General features: G+C 39.4%; 1 protein-coding gene across 2 annotated transcripts in view; it reads right to left on the reverse strand.

Annotated features, from left to right (window-relative positions):
* Positions 1 to 1,472: 1,472 nt before the first annotated feature.
* LOC100702520 (adenosine kinase) overlaps positions 1,473 to 19,282 on the reverse strand; it is a 133,824-nt gene continuing 116,014 nt past the window's right edge. The window contains exons 9-11 of one of the 2 annotated variants that reach the window (XM_005471337.4): positions 14,969 to 15,083; positions 2,907 to 2,993; positions 1,473 to 2,599 (exon numbers count right to left, since the gene is read on the reverse strand). In XM_005471337.4, the coding sequence (XP_005471394.1) occupies positions 2,475 to 2,599; positions 2,907 to 2,993; positions 14,969 to 15,083 (327 nt within the window). In that variant the 3' untranslated portion in view covers positions 1,473 to 2,474. The remainder of the gene's footprint in view (positions 2,600 to 2,906; positions 2,994 to 14,968; positions 15,084 to 19,282) is intronic. The other variant, XM_003441823.5, reaches the window with a different exon arrangement.

Raw genomic sequence — 19,282 nt, forward strand, 5'->3', positions numbered from 1 at the left:
AGCATGTGCCATTGCAATCTGCCCATCCCTCCCCCACCACCACCACCACACACACACACACACATACACACACACCCCGCCACCTCCTCCTCAATCCCTGCCAACTGCCGCACTGGTGTTCACAAACACTGCTGCCCATCTGCGGGGCAAAACACTGGCCAGGGCCCCAGTTACTCCTTTGCCTGCAATTAAAATGATGCTCAATTAAAAAAAAAAAAAAGTAGGCAAATGTCACAAAATTAAGACATTCTTCTCCCTGCTTCAAAGCTCACAGTGTGTTTAACTCAAACCTGTAAATCTGGTAGACTGGTAAGCAGAAATGGAGCAGCAAACACACAGCACAGAATCGTAAAAATGTAAATCAGACGTACAAGTTTTCCACGTCTGCTTTCTTGCCTTTTGCTTTCATAAAGCGAGGCAAAAGTTAACCAGCAAAAAGTGGGGGGGAAAAGTATGTTTGGTAGTTTCCTTATTGTGGCAGGCATTCTCATTACTTAATCATGGCTCCCTCTTTTTGTGTTTGTGTTTTGCCATCTGTCATCTTGAGAAGCAAATGAACCAGCTGCCATGGAGTGTGATCTTGCCCAATCAGAAATGTGGTCCTTTTCAAAGCGCATCTGTGTGAAACCTTTAAAAAAAAAATGCTGATTGAAAAGAAAAAAAGTGTCTCAAAGTTGTTAATAACATTTTGGCTGGAGAATATTTTCACCTAGATGGCCTCAATTAGCATAAATGCATAAACTATGCCTCATTATGAAAGCAGGGCTGCGTGTGCGGGAAGTGTAAATACTGGATTCCTTCTGATGTGCTCAAAGAAAATAAAACGACAATATGATGTAACAGGTTGTGCGAGGGGAACCAAAAAAAGAAAAGGAAAAAAAAAATCTCAATCACACTTCTTTGTAGAACAGATAAGTGTTGAATTATTTTCCACAAAACACTCGAGACACTACCCGACACTTCTGCTGGCCCTCAGTGAATAGGACAGGAGGAGGGAGGCAGGGAGGGGGTGGTGGTGGTTGGAAAGGGCCTCCCTCTGATCCTCTTCTCCAACCCCCAGCGACAGCACAGCTGGGTACGAAGGATCAGCCTAATTTTCAGGTCCCTCTAATGACTCCAGCGAAGAGCGACCGCTAATCCCTTAAACTGAGAAAAATGATCTCCTGCAGCCCTGCAGTGCAGCTCCAGACCACAAGAGTCCAGTTAGGACCCAATAAGCATGATGAGGGGTAGGGTGGAGGGGCAGCTGAGCAGAGCCAGGACACCAGGCCCGTAATGGAGGGTGCTGAGCCATCCAAAAGTGATTAGCATGAGAGTGTGTGCCTCTGGCTGATTAAATAATGAGGAAATTCACAAACTCTGTGGGTTATAACATTGTTTTCATATCCTCTTTCTTTTTTGTAGCTCCTAAAATAAACATCACCTCTGGGTTAAACAGCTCTTAGATGTCAAAATTCTCCAGGAGTCTCATGGTGGGATCAGTTGATTTATTTCAATAGTACCAAAAAAACATGTTTCACTTTTATCTCATTAAGATCTATTAAGATTGTCAGTACCCAATCCCTGATTGCTGCAGCATGGCAGCTAAATATTAAAGGAATACTCTGAAGTGGAAATGTGGTATAGTTCCTATTTTACAGCATCCCCCCGCCCCCAAACAGATTACGCTGAAAACTTAGTACCTTACAGCTTTGCACTCATAGTTTTCACTGCTAATTACACCACTTCAGTGTCACTATCTTCAGAATGCACAAGCTCCAGTTAAATAAGCGTAATTAGCGATTTACAGGCAAAGCAGTTATTGTTTGAAAAGTAATAAATATTAGGATAAATAGTAAAACTGAGAAGTGGCTTCTGTGGCAGGAATGGCTTTTTTAGTTTCTGTAAATATATCTTTATTTTTTTGGCTGTGATTCAGGGTCCATGAAGAAGTCACACGAACCTGGAGAAACCTTTCAAACCACTCTTTCAGGCTAATGCACTTCTCTGCTACCGATCAGCTTATTATTTGCCTTTAACAAGTTTCCTATAAATCACTAAAATACAAAACCCCCAGCTACGAGGAGGAGCTACTGGGACATAGTGTTTGCTCTGTAGTGGGGAAAAAATATGGATCAATGTTGGAGAATGTTAGTAGATTATGTTGATTTGTTTCTTGAGATGTGCTTACACATTTGACACTTTCCCACCGCCTTCTCAGGCTTGCAGGTATTCACTTTTTCACACCCAATAGACAGATTTTAGTGGAATAAGCCTTTAAACATACACATATTATTCCAGTATTTGACTTATATTAAAACATCAGAGCTGCTATTTTTCCTTTTTTTTAACAGCTTGATAAAATAGTCAAGCTGAGGTAATTAGTCCCATGCAGTCTGTCACTGTGAATAGAAAATAAGTATACGTAAAATCCCGAAACATACAAATACAAGTATTTCTGTGGAAAAGACACGTGTGCAGCGTTTTCGGGTGCATCAGTGATAATCTGGCTTCTCTGGGAAGGTGCATCCGACCCGCCTGATGATGACATTGGCCGCGTAGTGTCCGGCCCGGATGCACTCCTCCAACGCGTGCTCTTGGACCAACGCCGAGAGGAATCCTGGGTAGACAGAAGAGCAGAGGTCAACCTGTAGCCATCCATCACTTCCGAGAATAGTTTGGGGAGCAGTTAGGGTTAAAACGAGCAAAGTACTAATTGCTTCTAGAAAAAGGGACTGCTTCTTCCTCAACGGGACCTAAATGATGGCTGTTTTATATGGCGCTATGATCAGAGTGGAAAAAAAAACAGGAGGGTAAAAGTCACACTCATATAATCTGGAGATTTTACTACATTGCATAGTTGGCCAGTACCAAAGGTTAATTGGATTGTACACAGATATGAAGATATGCACTTAATAATGCCATACCTCCAACAAAGGCATCTCCGGCTCCGTTAGTGTCCACAATATCATTCTGGTCTATGTCCAAAACAGGGAACATGGTCACCCTATCACCTGCAGAGGGGACACAAGAAGACTCGGTAATTAAAGTTCAACGTCAGCGTTATTCCTCTCTTTGTGTCTCAAGTTGTAGCCTATTATTTCTCTCACTTCATGGGGTCATTGCACACTGTAGTGCTTTCTTAAAATAAAAAATAATTGGCCATTTTATTTTAGCACTTCTGCACGGAGGTTTTTGCTCTAATTATTAAGTACACAGCTAAAGATTATGTGCAGTTAATCAGTTTTGCTTTCGCGGGACTAGTAAATCTTCACTCTGAATCATCGTTGCCAACAAAGGTGAATATCGCAAGGTGAATATTTGCTAACACTTTTTAAAATCCATGAACTACCCAAGGAGTAAATCTGAAAACAGGAACGGCAAACAGGAAACATGAATAATAAATGTGGCTTCTGGTCGAGCCTGGATGAACACGTTGCCGTTCGTTTTGGATGATTAGAGTAACTTTGGTTGATCTGTGACCAAATATCTAAAAAGCCAAACAACAAGCCAAGACGGAAACAGCGCTCAGTGCTGTCGGGTTCAGGTTACATTATTTACAACCACTGGTAGATTTTGTCTGCAGTGAATGACTCATTCAGCCTCAGATAAACACTTTCAAAAACACAGACAGCAGGTGAGCGTAATACAACATGCCGAAGAAATAAATAACGGAGACGTCACAGTCTATGTGAGTGCTGGAACAAAACTGCTTTTTAAACCTTGTTGTTCTCCACTGTGGGACCAGGAAGAAACTAAAGCTCTTTGCAATGGATGCGAGTCCTCAAGTAAAATCAAACCAGCCAGTCGCTGTAAATGTTTAGTGGACGGGGAAGCTGGGCTCAGCTGTGACTCACCAATTGGCCTTTTAGACCATTTAACAATTTAAGTGAGTTTCCAACCCATGACACCAAAGACAAAGATTAAAAAAAGGCAAGATAAGATCAAATCAGTGATGGAGTTTCATCAAACAGGACGCTGGTGCCAATTTTTATGCACACGGCTTCACTGGTTTCCTCAAAGTTCGGTTTTGAATCAATAATTGTTCCAAGATATTTATAAGACTGAACACATTACCCCGTCTGACCCTTAATGGACTTGACCTCGTGTGCATGAGTGCGTTTTCTGAAATCAACGATCACGTCTTTTGTCTTGGATGAGTTTAATTGAAGACGAGACTCATCACACCATTTAACAAAATCATCAAGGACCGGGCCGGGACCCGTCTCATTATTCTGGAGAAACTAACAATAACAGAGTCATTTACACGCGTTGTAATGGTTCGGTTTTCATACCTGCTGTGATACGTATTTGTGTACAGGAAAATAATTGTCCTCAGTCTGCGTGCTCTGTTCTTTGCTGTCTGCTGTCACCTGTTGCTACCTGCTGCTACAAGTCTCTCTTCATGTACCTGCAAGTGCGCCTTATTGAGGCTTTATTGTGCCAGAGTGATTTCAATATTTTATGTAATGTGATTTTAATGTCTCTGCTGCTGCTCAGCATGTTTCAATTAGTGACAAATAACACAGCACAGTGTTGTCTTTAGGGTTGTGCAGTGTGATAACATATATCTGGTGATGAAATCAAAACCTCTGTCGTTTATTTTTTTGGCCTTGCAGCAGTATTTTCCGTCATTTTAATGCAATTTTGCAATCTTACAACACCCGGATGCAGGTGGGAACATGAATACCAGCATGAAAGGAGTTGCTAACGCTGTAGCACGGATGTCATTTGCTCTTGCATGACCCAGAAAGCTGTCCTGTGTAAATTATGCCACACACCGTCCTCCACAAGGGGCTCAAACAGCACAAATCTCTCCCATTGCTTACGCGAGAACCGTGTGATGCAGTATGGCGAGAGTTTACGGACTGACAGGTGCTCAAAATAAATCCCAGAGTTAAACTGTTTAAACTTGAAAATGCAATGTTTGGGTTTTGTATTTTACATAGCAATATTTTATGTAATCATTTGCTTATATGCAGTAAAGTAACAACCTTAGAATGTGGACATCATATAAACTTTAATAAACAGAATTTACTTTGTGATATATATCATTATCGACATATGAGATTTTGGTCATATCCCAGAGGGGATACTAAATCTGCATGAAACGTTTACCTTGTGGATATTATGGCTAAAATAATTCTCAATTACAATTTACTTATTGTGTTTTGTCTCCATTCTGCCAAATGACAACTGTTAAAAAAGTTTCTAACTCTTACTGTACAAAAACACAAACATTAGGTGTTATATTAATTACCATATTATCACAGGTGTAATCCATTTTATTGCTTGTAGGTCTCGTATATTGTGCTTCTTTGCCTTGTGCTTTAAATAGAAAATGAACTATAACAGTATCTTGTAAAATGCTTTTCATTATGTCATTTTAAAATTAAATTTTTAAAAATTAAAATTAAAGTTAAAATTAAATAATTAAGTATTATCTTAGCATGGATGACAAGGTAAATATGATGTTAGATTAATGGACAAATTTGCAACATCCCTCATCCAAGAGCAGCAGATCCTCCAGCGCTCTAATAAATTAAAAACAATCAGAGCAGTTGTGGCTGTGACTCATTTTAGTTCAGAACAGAATCCATTAAATGAGGCTCTCTTTATTATCTTCAGTGAATTATATTGCTTCAATTATCAGTAGCATATGCACTTCAAAGAGACTTCCAGTTTAAAGGAGAGGAAGGAGAAAAAAAAAAGAAACAAAATTCTACCAGATGACAAAGTCTCGAGGTGTAGAGTGACATTAAATCAGCAACTTATGTCAGAACAATCTAAACCACACACACAATCTTCAAACAATCCAAGGGCTCTGGTGCCGACGTGAACCTTCAAAAAGGTGCAGGAGACAAAAGACTGACATGTGGATAAAAGGAACAAGAGGAGTCTGACAGACCTCTTATTGAGAAAAAGAGGTTGGGAGTTTAAGGAGAACATGAGAAAAAAAAACTACAAAAAAAACTTGTTTAATGAGGCTCCCTGCTAATCCAACAAGAGCTTATGGAATATCTGCACTGCAGATGAGACTTTGCACATTATAATATTTTTGGATAACTTTCTTTTCTCACCCAAAAGGGCAAATGATACACAAACTGGAGCTGAGCATATGCTCAACACCTGATGTAAAGAAAGTTACTGCACTACGCTAGCTGAAAGACACACGTGGTCAGGTTGTGCTTGAAAATGACATCTTTCAAGAGCAGATTGGGAGCGTGTCACAGGTCAGGAGCTGAAGATGCATCAGATTAAGAGTTATTGTGTTTTCCTAACAGCACAATCTCTTTGTAAAGGGAACCAGCCGATTGTCACTTTGATAATAAATTAAAATAATACAACAATCCTTTCAGGATCAGCTAATTACTAGCGTAACGACTTTGCTTAATTAAAGCCACAGATGAAGCTCGAGCATCCTCCTCCCTCTTGAAATGATTAACTGCACGTAAATGTGCTAATAATAAATTACAGTTTGTCATCTACTCTACGCTTAAGAATCTGAAGTCGTTAGATGTGGTCGCCTTTAAGGGATGCACTTTGCGGATATAGATTCGGGTGCGTTAAAATTTGAAGCCGCTGCACTTGTTCTGCATGATACTGGTGTTCATTAGACGACAAAAAATGCCTCTTAACGGGGAATATGTGGGTGTAAATATGTCTACGGTAGTTAAATGGTGAAGCAGCAGAAGGAGGAGTCAGGTCTCATTAGGAAAACAGATCAAAAACAAGGTAACGTCTCAGAAGAAGTGGCGTTCATCTCTGTGATAACACCACCCAAAGGTGACAGAATTCATTAAAAAGGGCTCGGATCTATTAGACCTACTGCTGTTAGATGGGTCTTTTTCATTCCCTGTGTCTTACTGGCTCCTTGTTTGTCTCAATATCCATTTTATCCATCATGTAACTAGTTAAATACATATCTGCATAAAAATAAGTAAATATCTGTAGGCAGGGTTTCCAGTTGTCTTTAGTCTTTTGTTGCATGCAAGTGAGCAGATGATTCACTGAAATGCAGTTGCAAAGATTTAGTTTTTCATTGGATCATTCGTAAACGCTGATTGGCAGGTGGAACAGGAAATTTGGACCGCTTTGGACTAGATATCTGCTGGCTACAGGAAGCCCTGGAAAAATTCCCCCCAGTCACGCCACAAAATCATAATCAATATCAATCAAGAGTCATCAGCCCTGAATGTAAATAACACCCTCATCTGACCAAAATCCAATTTTCCAAACATCTGCGGTTTGCAAGATGAAACAGTCAAATGCAGCCTCAGAAGGCTGTCCACAAACATCTTGCAAAGTTGGGATTATGCTTTCTGAGTCTGCTCAGGTCCCAATGACATAAACTTCGTCATCAGGAGCAAGAGTGAAGGTCAGCGCAGATGTCCACATGCCTGTCTGTTATTTGTGACCATGCAGCCTCGTCTGCTGCAGATTTACATTACAATCCACCAACTATGCATCTGCCCCAGGCAGTGGACTTCAAAGAAGTCGAACAGGAATAACTGCTCGGCTATTTGTGCCCATGTTTGTAATATAATTGAGGGCAAATGCTGGAAGGTGGGTGTTCCTGATACTTGGCTGATCACGCTTTACTGGAGCGAGCTAGCCAAGCTAGCTGCCTCTCAGTAACTTTGTTCATATACAGCAGGCTGATTAATCACTGCAATGATCACATTCTTCTACATTTTGAGCTGCTATGTCTGTATTTGTGCTTTAAGCAATTTCATCCACTAACATTGGCACTAGAGGAGTTAATAAATGTTATTTGTTTGGCTGATGCCTGCTCTGGCAAAGCAACAGAATCATCATTCAGTGACATCACCCTTCGTCCTGGGTCTTGACTCAGGGTTTTAAGCATTCTGTTTAATTCTTAGTTCTCTTATTACTTTGATTTATCTTATATTTTGCTATTTAGTCTTGAATTTTTAGCTTAGTTCCAGCTTGTATTTCATTAGTTTCATCCTCAGTGTCTCCCTTCATGTCTTTGTCCTATGTTAAGTTCACTTGTGTTCAGTCCCTCTACTCATTTCACATTTTACTTTTGTTTACTTTAATTCCTTTCAACTAACTGTTTAGTTTCTGAAACGCATCAATGTAAATCTTGTAAAAAAGATATAAAAAACATTTGTTTTACTATCCATATATTGTTTTTCTGTCATCTTTTTCATCTCACGCTCTCTCTTTGTGGTTCCTCCTGGTGCTGATTGGCTGCAGAGGCTCACCTGGAGGTGGAGGAGGAGGAGCATGGCTTCTCTCTTACATCAGCACCAGTCTGTCTCCTCAGTTACTTTTAGCAGTTTTGTTTATTATCAGGCATAAGCTGAAAGTTTGCAGTTATAAACAGTCTAGTTTTAATTAGTTACATTACTATTATCAGTAATATTAGGTTAGAAGCGAATATGTTTGGATTAAGGCCCTCTTCCTATTTTTTCCAAGAAATATCAAGTCTTATTTATGTTAGTAAGTAATTATTATGAAAAGTTCTACAACCAAAAGCAAACTGGTAGCATGTAATATTCCACTTATTTAGGAACTGGAACATATTTGGGGGTTTGTCCGGGCTTAATTTTTGCCCAAACCTCAAAAACAATAATCTCTGATCCTTGTAGGGATTGCTCAACAAAATACTGTAACTTTCTGTGCTATCTTTCGGTCTTTTTAAATATGATGCATTTGTAATGATTAAAAGTAATGATCATAAAACATTGTGACTGATCAGCTCAGTGTTGGCAGCACAGTGCTTTCAATGCCATTTCCAGATCCAAGAATTTCTAGACACAAAGTACACAAGACATCCTACATTTAGCGCCTTTATTCATGGCCAAAGTTTTTATACTCCTGCTAGGCCAGAGTTCATATAACCTCAGCGATGCAAATTATCGAATCTGACTGACATATTACCTCGAGCTACACTCCAAGAATTCTCCAGCCGTCTGCAGCAAAGACCTCACTGGCAAAAATCAGCCATGAAAATCACAATAAATAATAAAAAAAGAAAAGATCCTGCCAAAATACTCTGTTGTTTCTGGCTTGTCGAACATCTGAACTCATTTCACAGTAATGAGATCGGCAACATTATTTCCAATCAGCATAACTCAGCTGTACTTATTTTTAAACACTACCATATTCCCGTTCCTAGAATTGAGTCTGACAAAAATGAGTGAAGCAGCAGATTGGTGGTGAATACGTGGGAGTTGTAGTATGGCTGTGCTTTGACAGGTAACCTGCACCAGAGAGGAGAAAAAAAATGAAGAAAAAAAAACTCAAAGGAATTCAAATACTTCCTTCCAGTAAGCTATAATTGTGTGCTTTTGTTAATTCACTCTTCATAATTCCCTCATTACAACTCTTGAATGGTGGTGATTAAACTTAAGAAATTCTTTCAACAGGCGTCTCTTTGAAATGAGTATCAATTAAGTCCTTTATTATCGGCTATTCTTTCTAACAATGACAATTCACTGCACAACAGTGACTGAAAAAGGTTTTCCTTTAAAATAAGTGACTATACGTGCAAATAAGACGACCTCCGTATAAGATGAAAATGAGCATATGGAGCTTTTTCTTTTCTTTCTTTCTTTTTTGACTCTGAGATTATTACATGCTATACTTGGTGAAGTTCCAAACCTCAATAATGTTGCTTTGACAAGTGGATCAAATAGCTGGCAGGTCATTAAAATTAACTTTGATTCTGTAGCACTTTATCATCTACACAAGTAAAACAATTAATACATCATTTTAAATCCTGAGGTACCCAGCGACTGGGAATTACACATGAATATTCAGCTAAAATTCATGAGTTAAAGTGCTCGACAGAGTGAAACATCTTTATGCGAGAAACTTCCCTGAGAATACTATTTCTTCTTCTGGAATGATTCCTGTTGCGTTTCAGCCAAAAAAAATCTGAGCCTAGAGAGGAAAACAACATTACCGCTTTCTTGGCAAATGTGACAGGTTAGAAGCAAGTTGACATTCAATCTGTTTCCCCATCATAACCAGCATCTTTGTTCACAACTGAGTTAAGGAAGAAGAAGAAGAGAAAAAAAAGAAAAGAAGGACATATGCCTGTAATTACTGTAACCGCAGGCAAAAGATCATCGCCAACCAATATCCTTTCGGGGAGTCATGAAAGAAAACACTTTAATGTGAGACGCCAAGGAAAAAGAGAGGAGGTCTTTCTTACAGCGCAGGCGGTTAATTGATTTTGCCTATTATGAAGTAAGCAACATAAATATCCTCTTCTTTAAAACCAACTACTGATACATGCTCAGGTAGGGCTTCAAATAATGCTGCGATGTTTCATTTGGGGCACTCCTTTAACAAACTACTGCAAAAAACTATGTTATTTGGAGGTGTGTGTGAGTGTGTAGTCAATATTCACTTGTTTCTCCATCTGATGCAATTACCATGTATAGAGGAGTTTTTTTGAAATCTGCCTGCCTTGCCCCCTCGAGAGCAGAGGAGCCGAGTCAGGCTTTATCAAGTCCTTATCAGCGATTAGAGCAGCAACCCCTGCTGAATGATCATTTATTAGATCTCCTCACTGTTTAAGGTTCAGGGCACAATGATCTTAATTACTGCTATAATGGGTGTATAAGCAAAAGCCCAGTGTAGTTCCGCAGTGTCAGTGGCAGCTAAATAAAGGGCCATTTTGCCCTGCTCCCAGCTCTTAAAAGGCATGTTTGAAGCGGTGGTGTGATGAAAGGCTCCAAATGAAGGGCAGGGGGGGAAAAAAAAAAAGAACAATAACAAATTGACATCTCTTTTTTGGAGAATTATACCACGGGGGAAGGCATTCTCCCATCCTTAATCACTATAAAATGGTTTAACATGACATGCAGAGGCTGGCAAATGATCAAATCCTGACAGGAGGACAAATTGCAAACAAAATGAGAGATCAAGTTTATTAGAGCGCCGCCTCTGGGAAATGAAAATCTTTAATTCTCTTTTTACATTGACATTTATTTGGCTGGCGTGAATAGTGATGTTCACACACAGACACACCACTACGGATGCACCTACTACTGTAACTGCTCCACTGCAATGATAGCACAGTCAATGACATTTATCATGTTTGCCTTTGTAGCTGACACCTGAAACACATTGTCTTTCATCCAGCCGGCATTCATCATGTATTTTATATAAAGTTCACGGGGGCGCACGGCTGTGTGTTCATGCAGGAGCAATGAGGGAACCAGGCAGGAATTATCCATCACTTCCAGCACAATGGATGGATTCGTGTTGGTGTTTAAATGTCGGGACTCTCTTTAAAGAGTTCCTTTTAAATTCTCATGAAGGGAAAATTCACTTCGAGGAATTTGACTTTGATAATGAAAATTCAAATTAGCCTTTACGATTAAAATATATGCTTTTAATTAAGCCCGTGCAGTAACGCTGTATTATCGCTTATTAAGTGGAATCATTTTGGGATAATACTGACACATCACACTGTTAATTTATGAAGTTGTGTGATTAAATTAACAAGAAGAAAATGTTTAAATCTTTGTTGTGGAAGGTTTAAATGAATGAGAAACAGCATATATCAAAGCTGCCACTGTCCGTCCATCAGTCCAGCCATCCTCTTAACCTCTTTTCTAATTCAGGGTCACAGGGAAGCTGGAGAGCATCATAGTCCAAGAGGCTGGGTACACTCTAAACCATTCAAATATATTCCAAGGAGCTTGGAAAGAAAAGCGTCTGGACTTCTTTAAGTTGAAGACGTTTCACCTCTCATCTGAGAAGCTTCTTCAGTTCTAGGGTCAAATGGTGGAATGTCCCAGATTTAAGTCCTAGGGGAGTGTCCCCCCAAGGGGGTCATGAACCCCATTTTGATCCTCTACCTAATCACACGAGCCAAGGTGTGAAAATGGGTGTAGGTCACAATCAGCCAAGGTTTCGGGTGAGCTCATTGTGAAACCTAGCCTCACCCTATCATGTGATTTCCTGAGATTTCCTGAACAGGGGGGTTCATGACCCCCTTTTGGGGACACTCCCATAGGGCTTAAATCTGGGACTCTCCACCATTTGACCCTAGAGCTGAAGAAGCTTCTCGAATGAGAGGTGAAACGTCTTCAAGCAACCTAAAGAAGTCCAGACGCTTTTCTTTCCAAGCTCTTTAGACTACCATGACCTGGATGACTGATAACCTTCCCAGATACATTCAAATATATTATACAAAAAAGAGCCACAGCATCAGATGCAAATAAATTTGATTTGCATATTAAAATCACACCTCATCTTGTACTTTTTGTTTCTCATATTATGCTGGTGTGTTGTAGATTTTCTTTATTTCAGCTTCCAGTTTGGATTCAGGAGACAAACAACCTTTTTAAGATTAGGTTTAAAACTTTCCTTTTCAATAAAAAAGGACCCTGAATCCTTCCTTAGTCACACTGCAATCGGGCTACGCTGCTGGCTTCCCACGATGCACTTAGTGTTTCTTCTTCCTCACCATGTGTTTATACACCACTCTGCATTTAACCATTACTCATTACTACCCTCTGGCATCCTGTCTCCCTCCCCTCACCCCCGATGGTTGTGGCAGATGTCTGCCCCTCCCTGAGCCTGGTTCTGCTGGAGGTTTCTTCCTCTTAAAAGGGGAGTTTTTTCTTCCCACTGTCGCCAAATGCTGACCTGACTGTTGTGGTTTTCAGTGTTATATTGTATGGTCCTTATTTTATAATATAAAGTGCTTCGAGGCAACTGTTGTGATTCGGTGCTATATAAATAAAGTTGAATTGAATAATTATTATGTCCGTCTTCTTCTCAGTTTGTTAGCAGCAATTATGTTTTCTTCTTATTACTATTATTATTATTGGCCATTGAACTAAGTTAATTCAAGGAATGGGATGATGTGAAATTCTAAACATCTTTTATACACCTAAAACTTTCCTATAATTTCAAAACTTCTATATTAACAAGCATATTTTATTTAAGCTGTCAAACTGTGTCTGTTCTTTGAATTGTTGCAGTTTAGTAATGATGCAAATAGATAAATTCTCACTTCTAACACTCTCATAAATGACTAAACTTGTAATAAGAAGTCCACCAGGTTTACAAGAAACGGTGGATCGATCCCAATCCACACAGTCTTATCGCCACAGGCTAAAGATGGATAAAGGTCGGCAGCATCAGTGAGGGGGCAAATTTCTCCAGCTGACTGGACAGGTCGCACCCCCAGGCGTATGGCTGCGCTGAGCGGGGGGCTTTCCCCTCATAGCCGAGAGGCTTGCTGGACAAGGATTTAGGGCGAAATATCGTGTTTGTTTATTATTTTTATCATTGTTTATGCATCAGAAGTTGTTCAATAAACCATATTTTTCAGCCGCAGTGAGGTTAAGAAGAGAAACCACTTGTTCTTGATTGACTAACCGCTGCATCTGACTTTTTGCGCACTGCGTCACAATTATTGTAAAATCCCATACATATCAGCAGCATACTTGAAAATAACAACACCTTTTGTTTTGTTTTCGTGCATACATTTGGCTTAATGCCATTACAGACACACTGGGACATAAGAATATTGACATATAAAAATATCGTGTATTATATTTCGGTTAATATTCATTTAACTACTGAATAATTTTTTAAAAAACCCATAAAAAACATTTTTAACCCAGAAAAACGGTTAAAAAATGACATTTTATAACCTAAAAGTTTAAGTTTGTTCATTCATTTACAATTATTCTTACGTTTACTTAATGCAAAGTCAGTCTTCTTTTAGCTCTTATTTTGGTCTCCATCTGAAGGAGCACCATCAGGTAACTGTTAATGGACAGGAAGCTTAGAGAGAATTTATTCCAGTGCTATCACTGAAAAGTGTTTGACGATTAAAAAAGAAAAAACACATAAAATGCTGAGAATGAAGCAAATTTCAACTACAGCTCTCCACAACGGTACAGAGGCATTATAAATCTCTGTATAGTTGTGAAAAACTGCACAGTCAAGTAAATATTCTGTGAGCTCATCACTTTAAGTGTACACGTTTACGTTAAACATAGCTGATTTATGCACTGTTAACACAAAAATATTCATTACGGCTGCTTTATTCTTTATCATACCCATATAGTCTTTTGAGAATCTGGACAAAAAGGCAGCACGGTTTATAGATAGAAATAAAGGCACCAGTAAATTACACCGAACGTCAGCTTATAAATACTCTTTCCAGCAGTATGAAATTGAGAACGCTGGACACATGTGAGGACACTGTCCTGCAGCGCTAACAGTCTTGCTGTTGCACTGCCTCTCCGCAGTCCCCAGCGATGAGTGATATGTTGGAGTCTTTACCTGAGGCTATCTCTCCCCATGCACGACTAGTCGGAACTGAACTGCAAGGGCAATGAGGAGAGACGCCCCGTGGCTCCAAACAAAGGCAAAGGCTTCCAGCAGTAATCGGAAACTATCGTCTCTCCTCACACTGCTTAAACCTGCAACCCCTGCTCAGTTATGATGACACTGCCATTTAATGTCCTGTTAACAAATATGCCCTGTATCAAAGGAAACTGGATTGATTTGAGGGGCAGCTCTGTCAACCGCTCCCCAAGGTCACTCTGCCAGCATTTTGCAAAAAAAGGGAAAGAAAAATAGGGCAGGATGTAAGAGTTGAAGCATTAAAAATTGCTGAGGACTGGCCTGGAGTCTGTCCAAGACAAAGTTAGAAGTACTTCACAAATCAATGCCTGCTCTCTGCATCCCCCACACTTCTTTTATGCTCTGAAATGACAGAATGTAGTGCAAGCATTCTTTTTTTGAAACATCTGGTGTCAATATTGGAGCTTAACTTCAAAGAAATTACTGATAGCATTCTGCTCCCTTCAGTCAGAGATCTAGCATCTATTTAAGGCTGTGTTCTGCAGCTTCGAGATATGAGGTTTAAGTGAAGGGTAAAGATGTCCAAAAGGGGCCAAAGATGGGATGGCTTCGAGTGGAAAATGTGTGTAGATAAGCAGACAAAAAAAGAACGCTGAAAAGAAAAATGGCATACCGACAGTTGCAACGGTGTCGTCCTTGCCCTGGGTGAAGACCACCACTCGCTGCCTCTTCGTGTTCTCCTTGGGGAGGTTTTGGGTTTTCTTTGCAATCTCTGCGATGTCGTCTGTCTGTAAAAAACACCAGACCACCGGGTGAGAATGTGTTGAGTCGAGTGAATGCAACATGAAGAGCAATTTCTGAAGAGTTAATCAAAGATCACGCGTGTGACTGACAGAGGTCAGATTTTTCCAATCCAGGCAGACAGATCAAAGCGATAATGAAACCAGATGGGCTGTGAACCCATTTCGAAACAGATCAATAGGGACGCTCGATGAGGCTTCCACGCACTTACTGGAGAACTGCGAAAATATTAGAATGTCATATTCCCTAAGTGAGATGAAAATAAGCGTGTTAAGATATGTCGTTGTCAGATAAAGCTACTTCTGCAAGCTGAAGGGATAGGTGGTGCGTGTACTGTATCATTCTCTTCCTGAAACAGGCCATCTCTCCTCAGCATCTGCACTGAATGGATATTCTCGCCTGGAGACGACAGAACTCTCCAGAGTGCTTGCCTTTGATCATGAGAGGGATAAAAAAACCCACACCTGTCAGTGCTACTTTATTATTAACTCATCATGATGTACTATGAGCAGGTAGAACGTCTTTATCGCCGTCTCGCAGTGGGGTGGACTGCTTTTCTGTAATACAGCACACCGAGGAGCTAGCATTAGGGATCCTAGATGCCTCTAGCATCTGTATCAAAGCTAACGCTTGAGCACCTTCAGGGGTGAGCAAATACTGTGATTATGGGAGTAATCAGAAAGATAGGCTCCAGCCCAGTACCACCAGGCTCACTGGCTCACTCAAACCAATGAGCTTTTTACACCTTTAAATGCTTCCCAAGCGCCCTTTAATCAGGCCTGAGAGGTCCAGGGAGACCCAGGGCTGAGGAAAAATGGGTGTAACACTCTAAGTAAGTGCTAATGGTGAGGTTAATACAGAGGCCGTTAGCAGACGACGGCGGAAAAAAAGAGCAATTTGTCACTGTGACTGGATGTAACCACAAGCACTCCTCCAGACACTGAATGCAAAACCACACAAGGCTTCGGCACATTGTCACCCTTAGGTTTTATGTTCACTGACATAAAAAAAAAGGGCTCCACTCAGCTTTTAGGAGCTAAAAGGTCCTAAAGGCCAGAGGTGCTGGGGCACACAATAACACAAACACATATAAGTTTACAAAAAAGGAAGAAAAGAAGTGCCACATGGCTCTGATGGCTGATTCAACAGGTGCTCTTCAGTAAAATTATATTTTAAGTTTACTTTTCAAGCAGTTCAGCAGGAAAAAACCTCGCACGAGTCTTCATTAGGATCTGACAAAGACGCAATCAGTCAGCCAACACCCATGACATGGTACGCAACCCGTAGAAATAAAGGAAGATATCCAATCCATGTTGAAATAGTACAAGTACACAAAAATCACAAAAAGTGCTTTTCAAAATAAATAAATTAGTGCTTTACACATTCGCCTATCGGTTTGATCCCAGAAAAAGCCACAAAACCATGAAGAACTGCCTCAGGAAGGGCGTCCGGCACAAACATCTGCAGATCCAATATATGCAGAGCTACCTGCTGTGAATGTGTGACTAATGGAGCAGCTGAAAGTAGCTTTAGTATAAACAAAAGTAAATCTGTAAGGTAAATAAGTTGTGTGCTACATACATAAAATAGTAAAAAGGGTGAAAGGTGTTTCATTCCTAAGCTTATTACACTAAATGTGTCAAATGGGAACCCAGCATATCCAATTTTATCACATCGAAAGCTACAGTTAAAGCTATGCTAAAGTGAACTAAATAAAACATCACCAAGTGCTAGTGTGTAAGTTTTCAAAGTATCTTCCAACTAGTAGTCATAAAATAAACTAATAAAAAATTTAAAAAAATGCAGAAAATCTACCTTGTTGTTCAGACTCGAAAGCTTACTGGCCTCCAGTGTTACAATCCACAATGTTTCTTGTTGAAGGAGGTTTTTGCAGTTTATCACCAGCTCCCATACAGATAGCACTTTTATAGCAAAGCCACAAAGAGGGAGGGGGTCAAGGGTGCGATCAGCCCAGTAAACTCGCCCAGTGGCAGTGATGACGAACACGCTAGTCACTGCAGCTCAAGTTTGTTTCTTTTGGAAACAAACCACCAGATGACTAAAAGAGAGGACAGGAAGCTGTGAGCCTCGCCACTGGTCCAGCGGTCTTACTTTCGGACACGTGATTCATGTGAATAATTTTCTAATTGAATGTTGATTCCCTACGCATTTTGAGATTTTATCCTTGCTCGCTTTAGTATAAAAAACTTCTGACGTGCTACAATTGGATGTGCTGGGTTACCCTTTACACGTACAAGCACACTTAACTTCCTCCTTTCTGCCTGGCAAAAACGCTTACCTGACAAGCTCCTGGGGCAAAACGATACAGAAAAATAACGTTCAGCGTGAGCGCAGACAAATGACTTGACAAATGATATGGTCAATTTGGTTTACTACTGACAAATGGCAATATTTACAATTGTGAGGCAATTGATCAGACATAAATCAACACACCGTGAAATATGAAAGCTCTACAAGGGTGTTAAATTGTGTTTCTGTGTTGAAGCCAGTGAGAAACTGATCGTTTCCACTGCATGCTGCTTGAGAAACACTGCGAGGGAGAGATTCAATTAGAGCTGTGATGCTGAGAGTTCTTTGAGCATTTAAAGGAAACAGATCACAATCAGGCGACTGTGTTCAGATCTGCTGATTGCTGTTTTGGAGAGGAAAGCTTTTTATCTTGTGTTTAAGCTGAAGAAGGGCTGCTGTCATTTTTGTTAGTCATCCATAATGTGATGATAACAGTGTTTCAGGATACACTCAAAGTACATCATGCGGCGCTTTAGGGTCATAAAATCCAATTATAGTTTCCCTCAAAAGTGGTGACCTTCCCAATTAACCCGGACTTTTACTGAACTTCAATCGACCTCAGTGCCCTTCATATGTTTCGTTTCAGACAGCAAGTCTAACTTTTAGTCTTCTTTTGAGTCGGCAGATCTTAACGAACAAATGTTTTTGGCTATAAGACTATAATAAAAAACTACAAATGATACAATTATTTTATTATTATATTCTAAGGTAAAAATGATTGTTTGAATATTGATGTTTTCAAGAAGACCTACTCTGCTTTGAACACAAGCCAACTTTATTTTACTTTTAAAAGCAATTCAAACCATTACAATACGGTTAACAGGTGGTTTTCTATGGCATCAGAGGCTGCCACTGAACTATGAATCGAACAAATGCCTTCTGCTGCTAAAGGCAATCGGATAAGGCTGAAAGCTCTTCAAAATTTCTGGTAAGTGGATCTTGTAAGACTTTTTTTTGTCTAATTACTTGTGGAAGCTTATAAATGAGTCTTAAAATTAATTAATTAATTTAATATATGACATCTTAAATCATGGAGACCAGAAAAACCTAAAAAAAAAAAGTAAATAAATAAATACAGTAAGTAGTTTAAAAAAAATGTTATTAATGTCCCAAAATCCATCAAAATATATGACATAAAAAACCTTTCTAAAAATAATAATTAAAAAAAGCATAACTATCATGGTATTAAATATATAAACGGAGATATAAATTATATTTCCATTTAATTTTCTTCTGTATTTATCTACCTTTGTATAATCCTTGCACTTTTAATTAGATTTAATGAAATTGTTCCGTTTACTTTAATACAATATTTGTTCATAACCTATATGCATAATTTGAATAACGAGTAAGTATAAATGTACAGAGTAATGTAAAATGTATGATTATTAATTGTTTTTTTTATTAGCATTTAGTTTAGTTAGCATTTTTTATAATAGAGTAGAGTAGCCATTTATTGTCATTGTACATGTACAACGAAACCGTGAAAATGTTGGAGTTTTTCGAAAATTTTTGGGATGTTTTTGACCTCTATATATTATGTAAAGGTTACAAAACATATCCATACGAACTCATACAGGTGTACTGTGTATTTGCAAACAAACAAATTTCCTTCGCTAACACTGCCGTAACAATTTATCCCTCATCTTTGGGTTTAATCAAAGTTTTACAGGGTAAAACTGCGCATATTCATATTTTTGAGGACTTGCCAGGGTATGACTGGTCTACGGGAGCCGGCCTGTACCAGTAAAGTTTAAAACTGTCACCAGAAAGTGACGAGAGGGGAAAAAAAAAAACGGTGAAGAAAACATCTTTGAACTACAGCCATCTAGAAATGCGCCAAGTACAGTACACACCACTGATGTTATCTGAGAAA

Source organism: Oreochromis niloticus, linkage group LG8 (assembly GCF_001858045.2).
Source record: "Oreochromis niloticus isolate F11D_XX linkage group LG8, O_niloticus_UMD_NMBU, whole genome shotgun sequence".
NCBI classification, from domain to species: Eukaryota; Metazoa; Chordata; class Actinopteri; order Cichliformes; family Cichlidae; genus Oreochromis; species Oreochromis niloticus.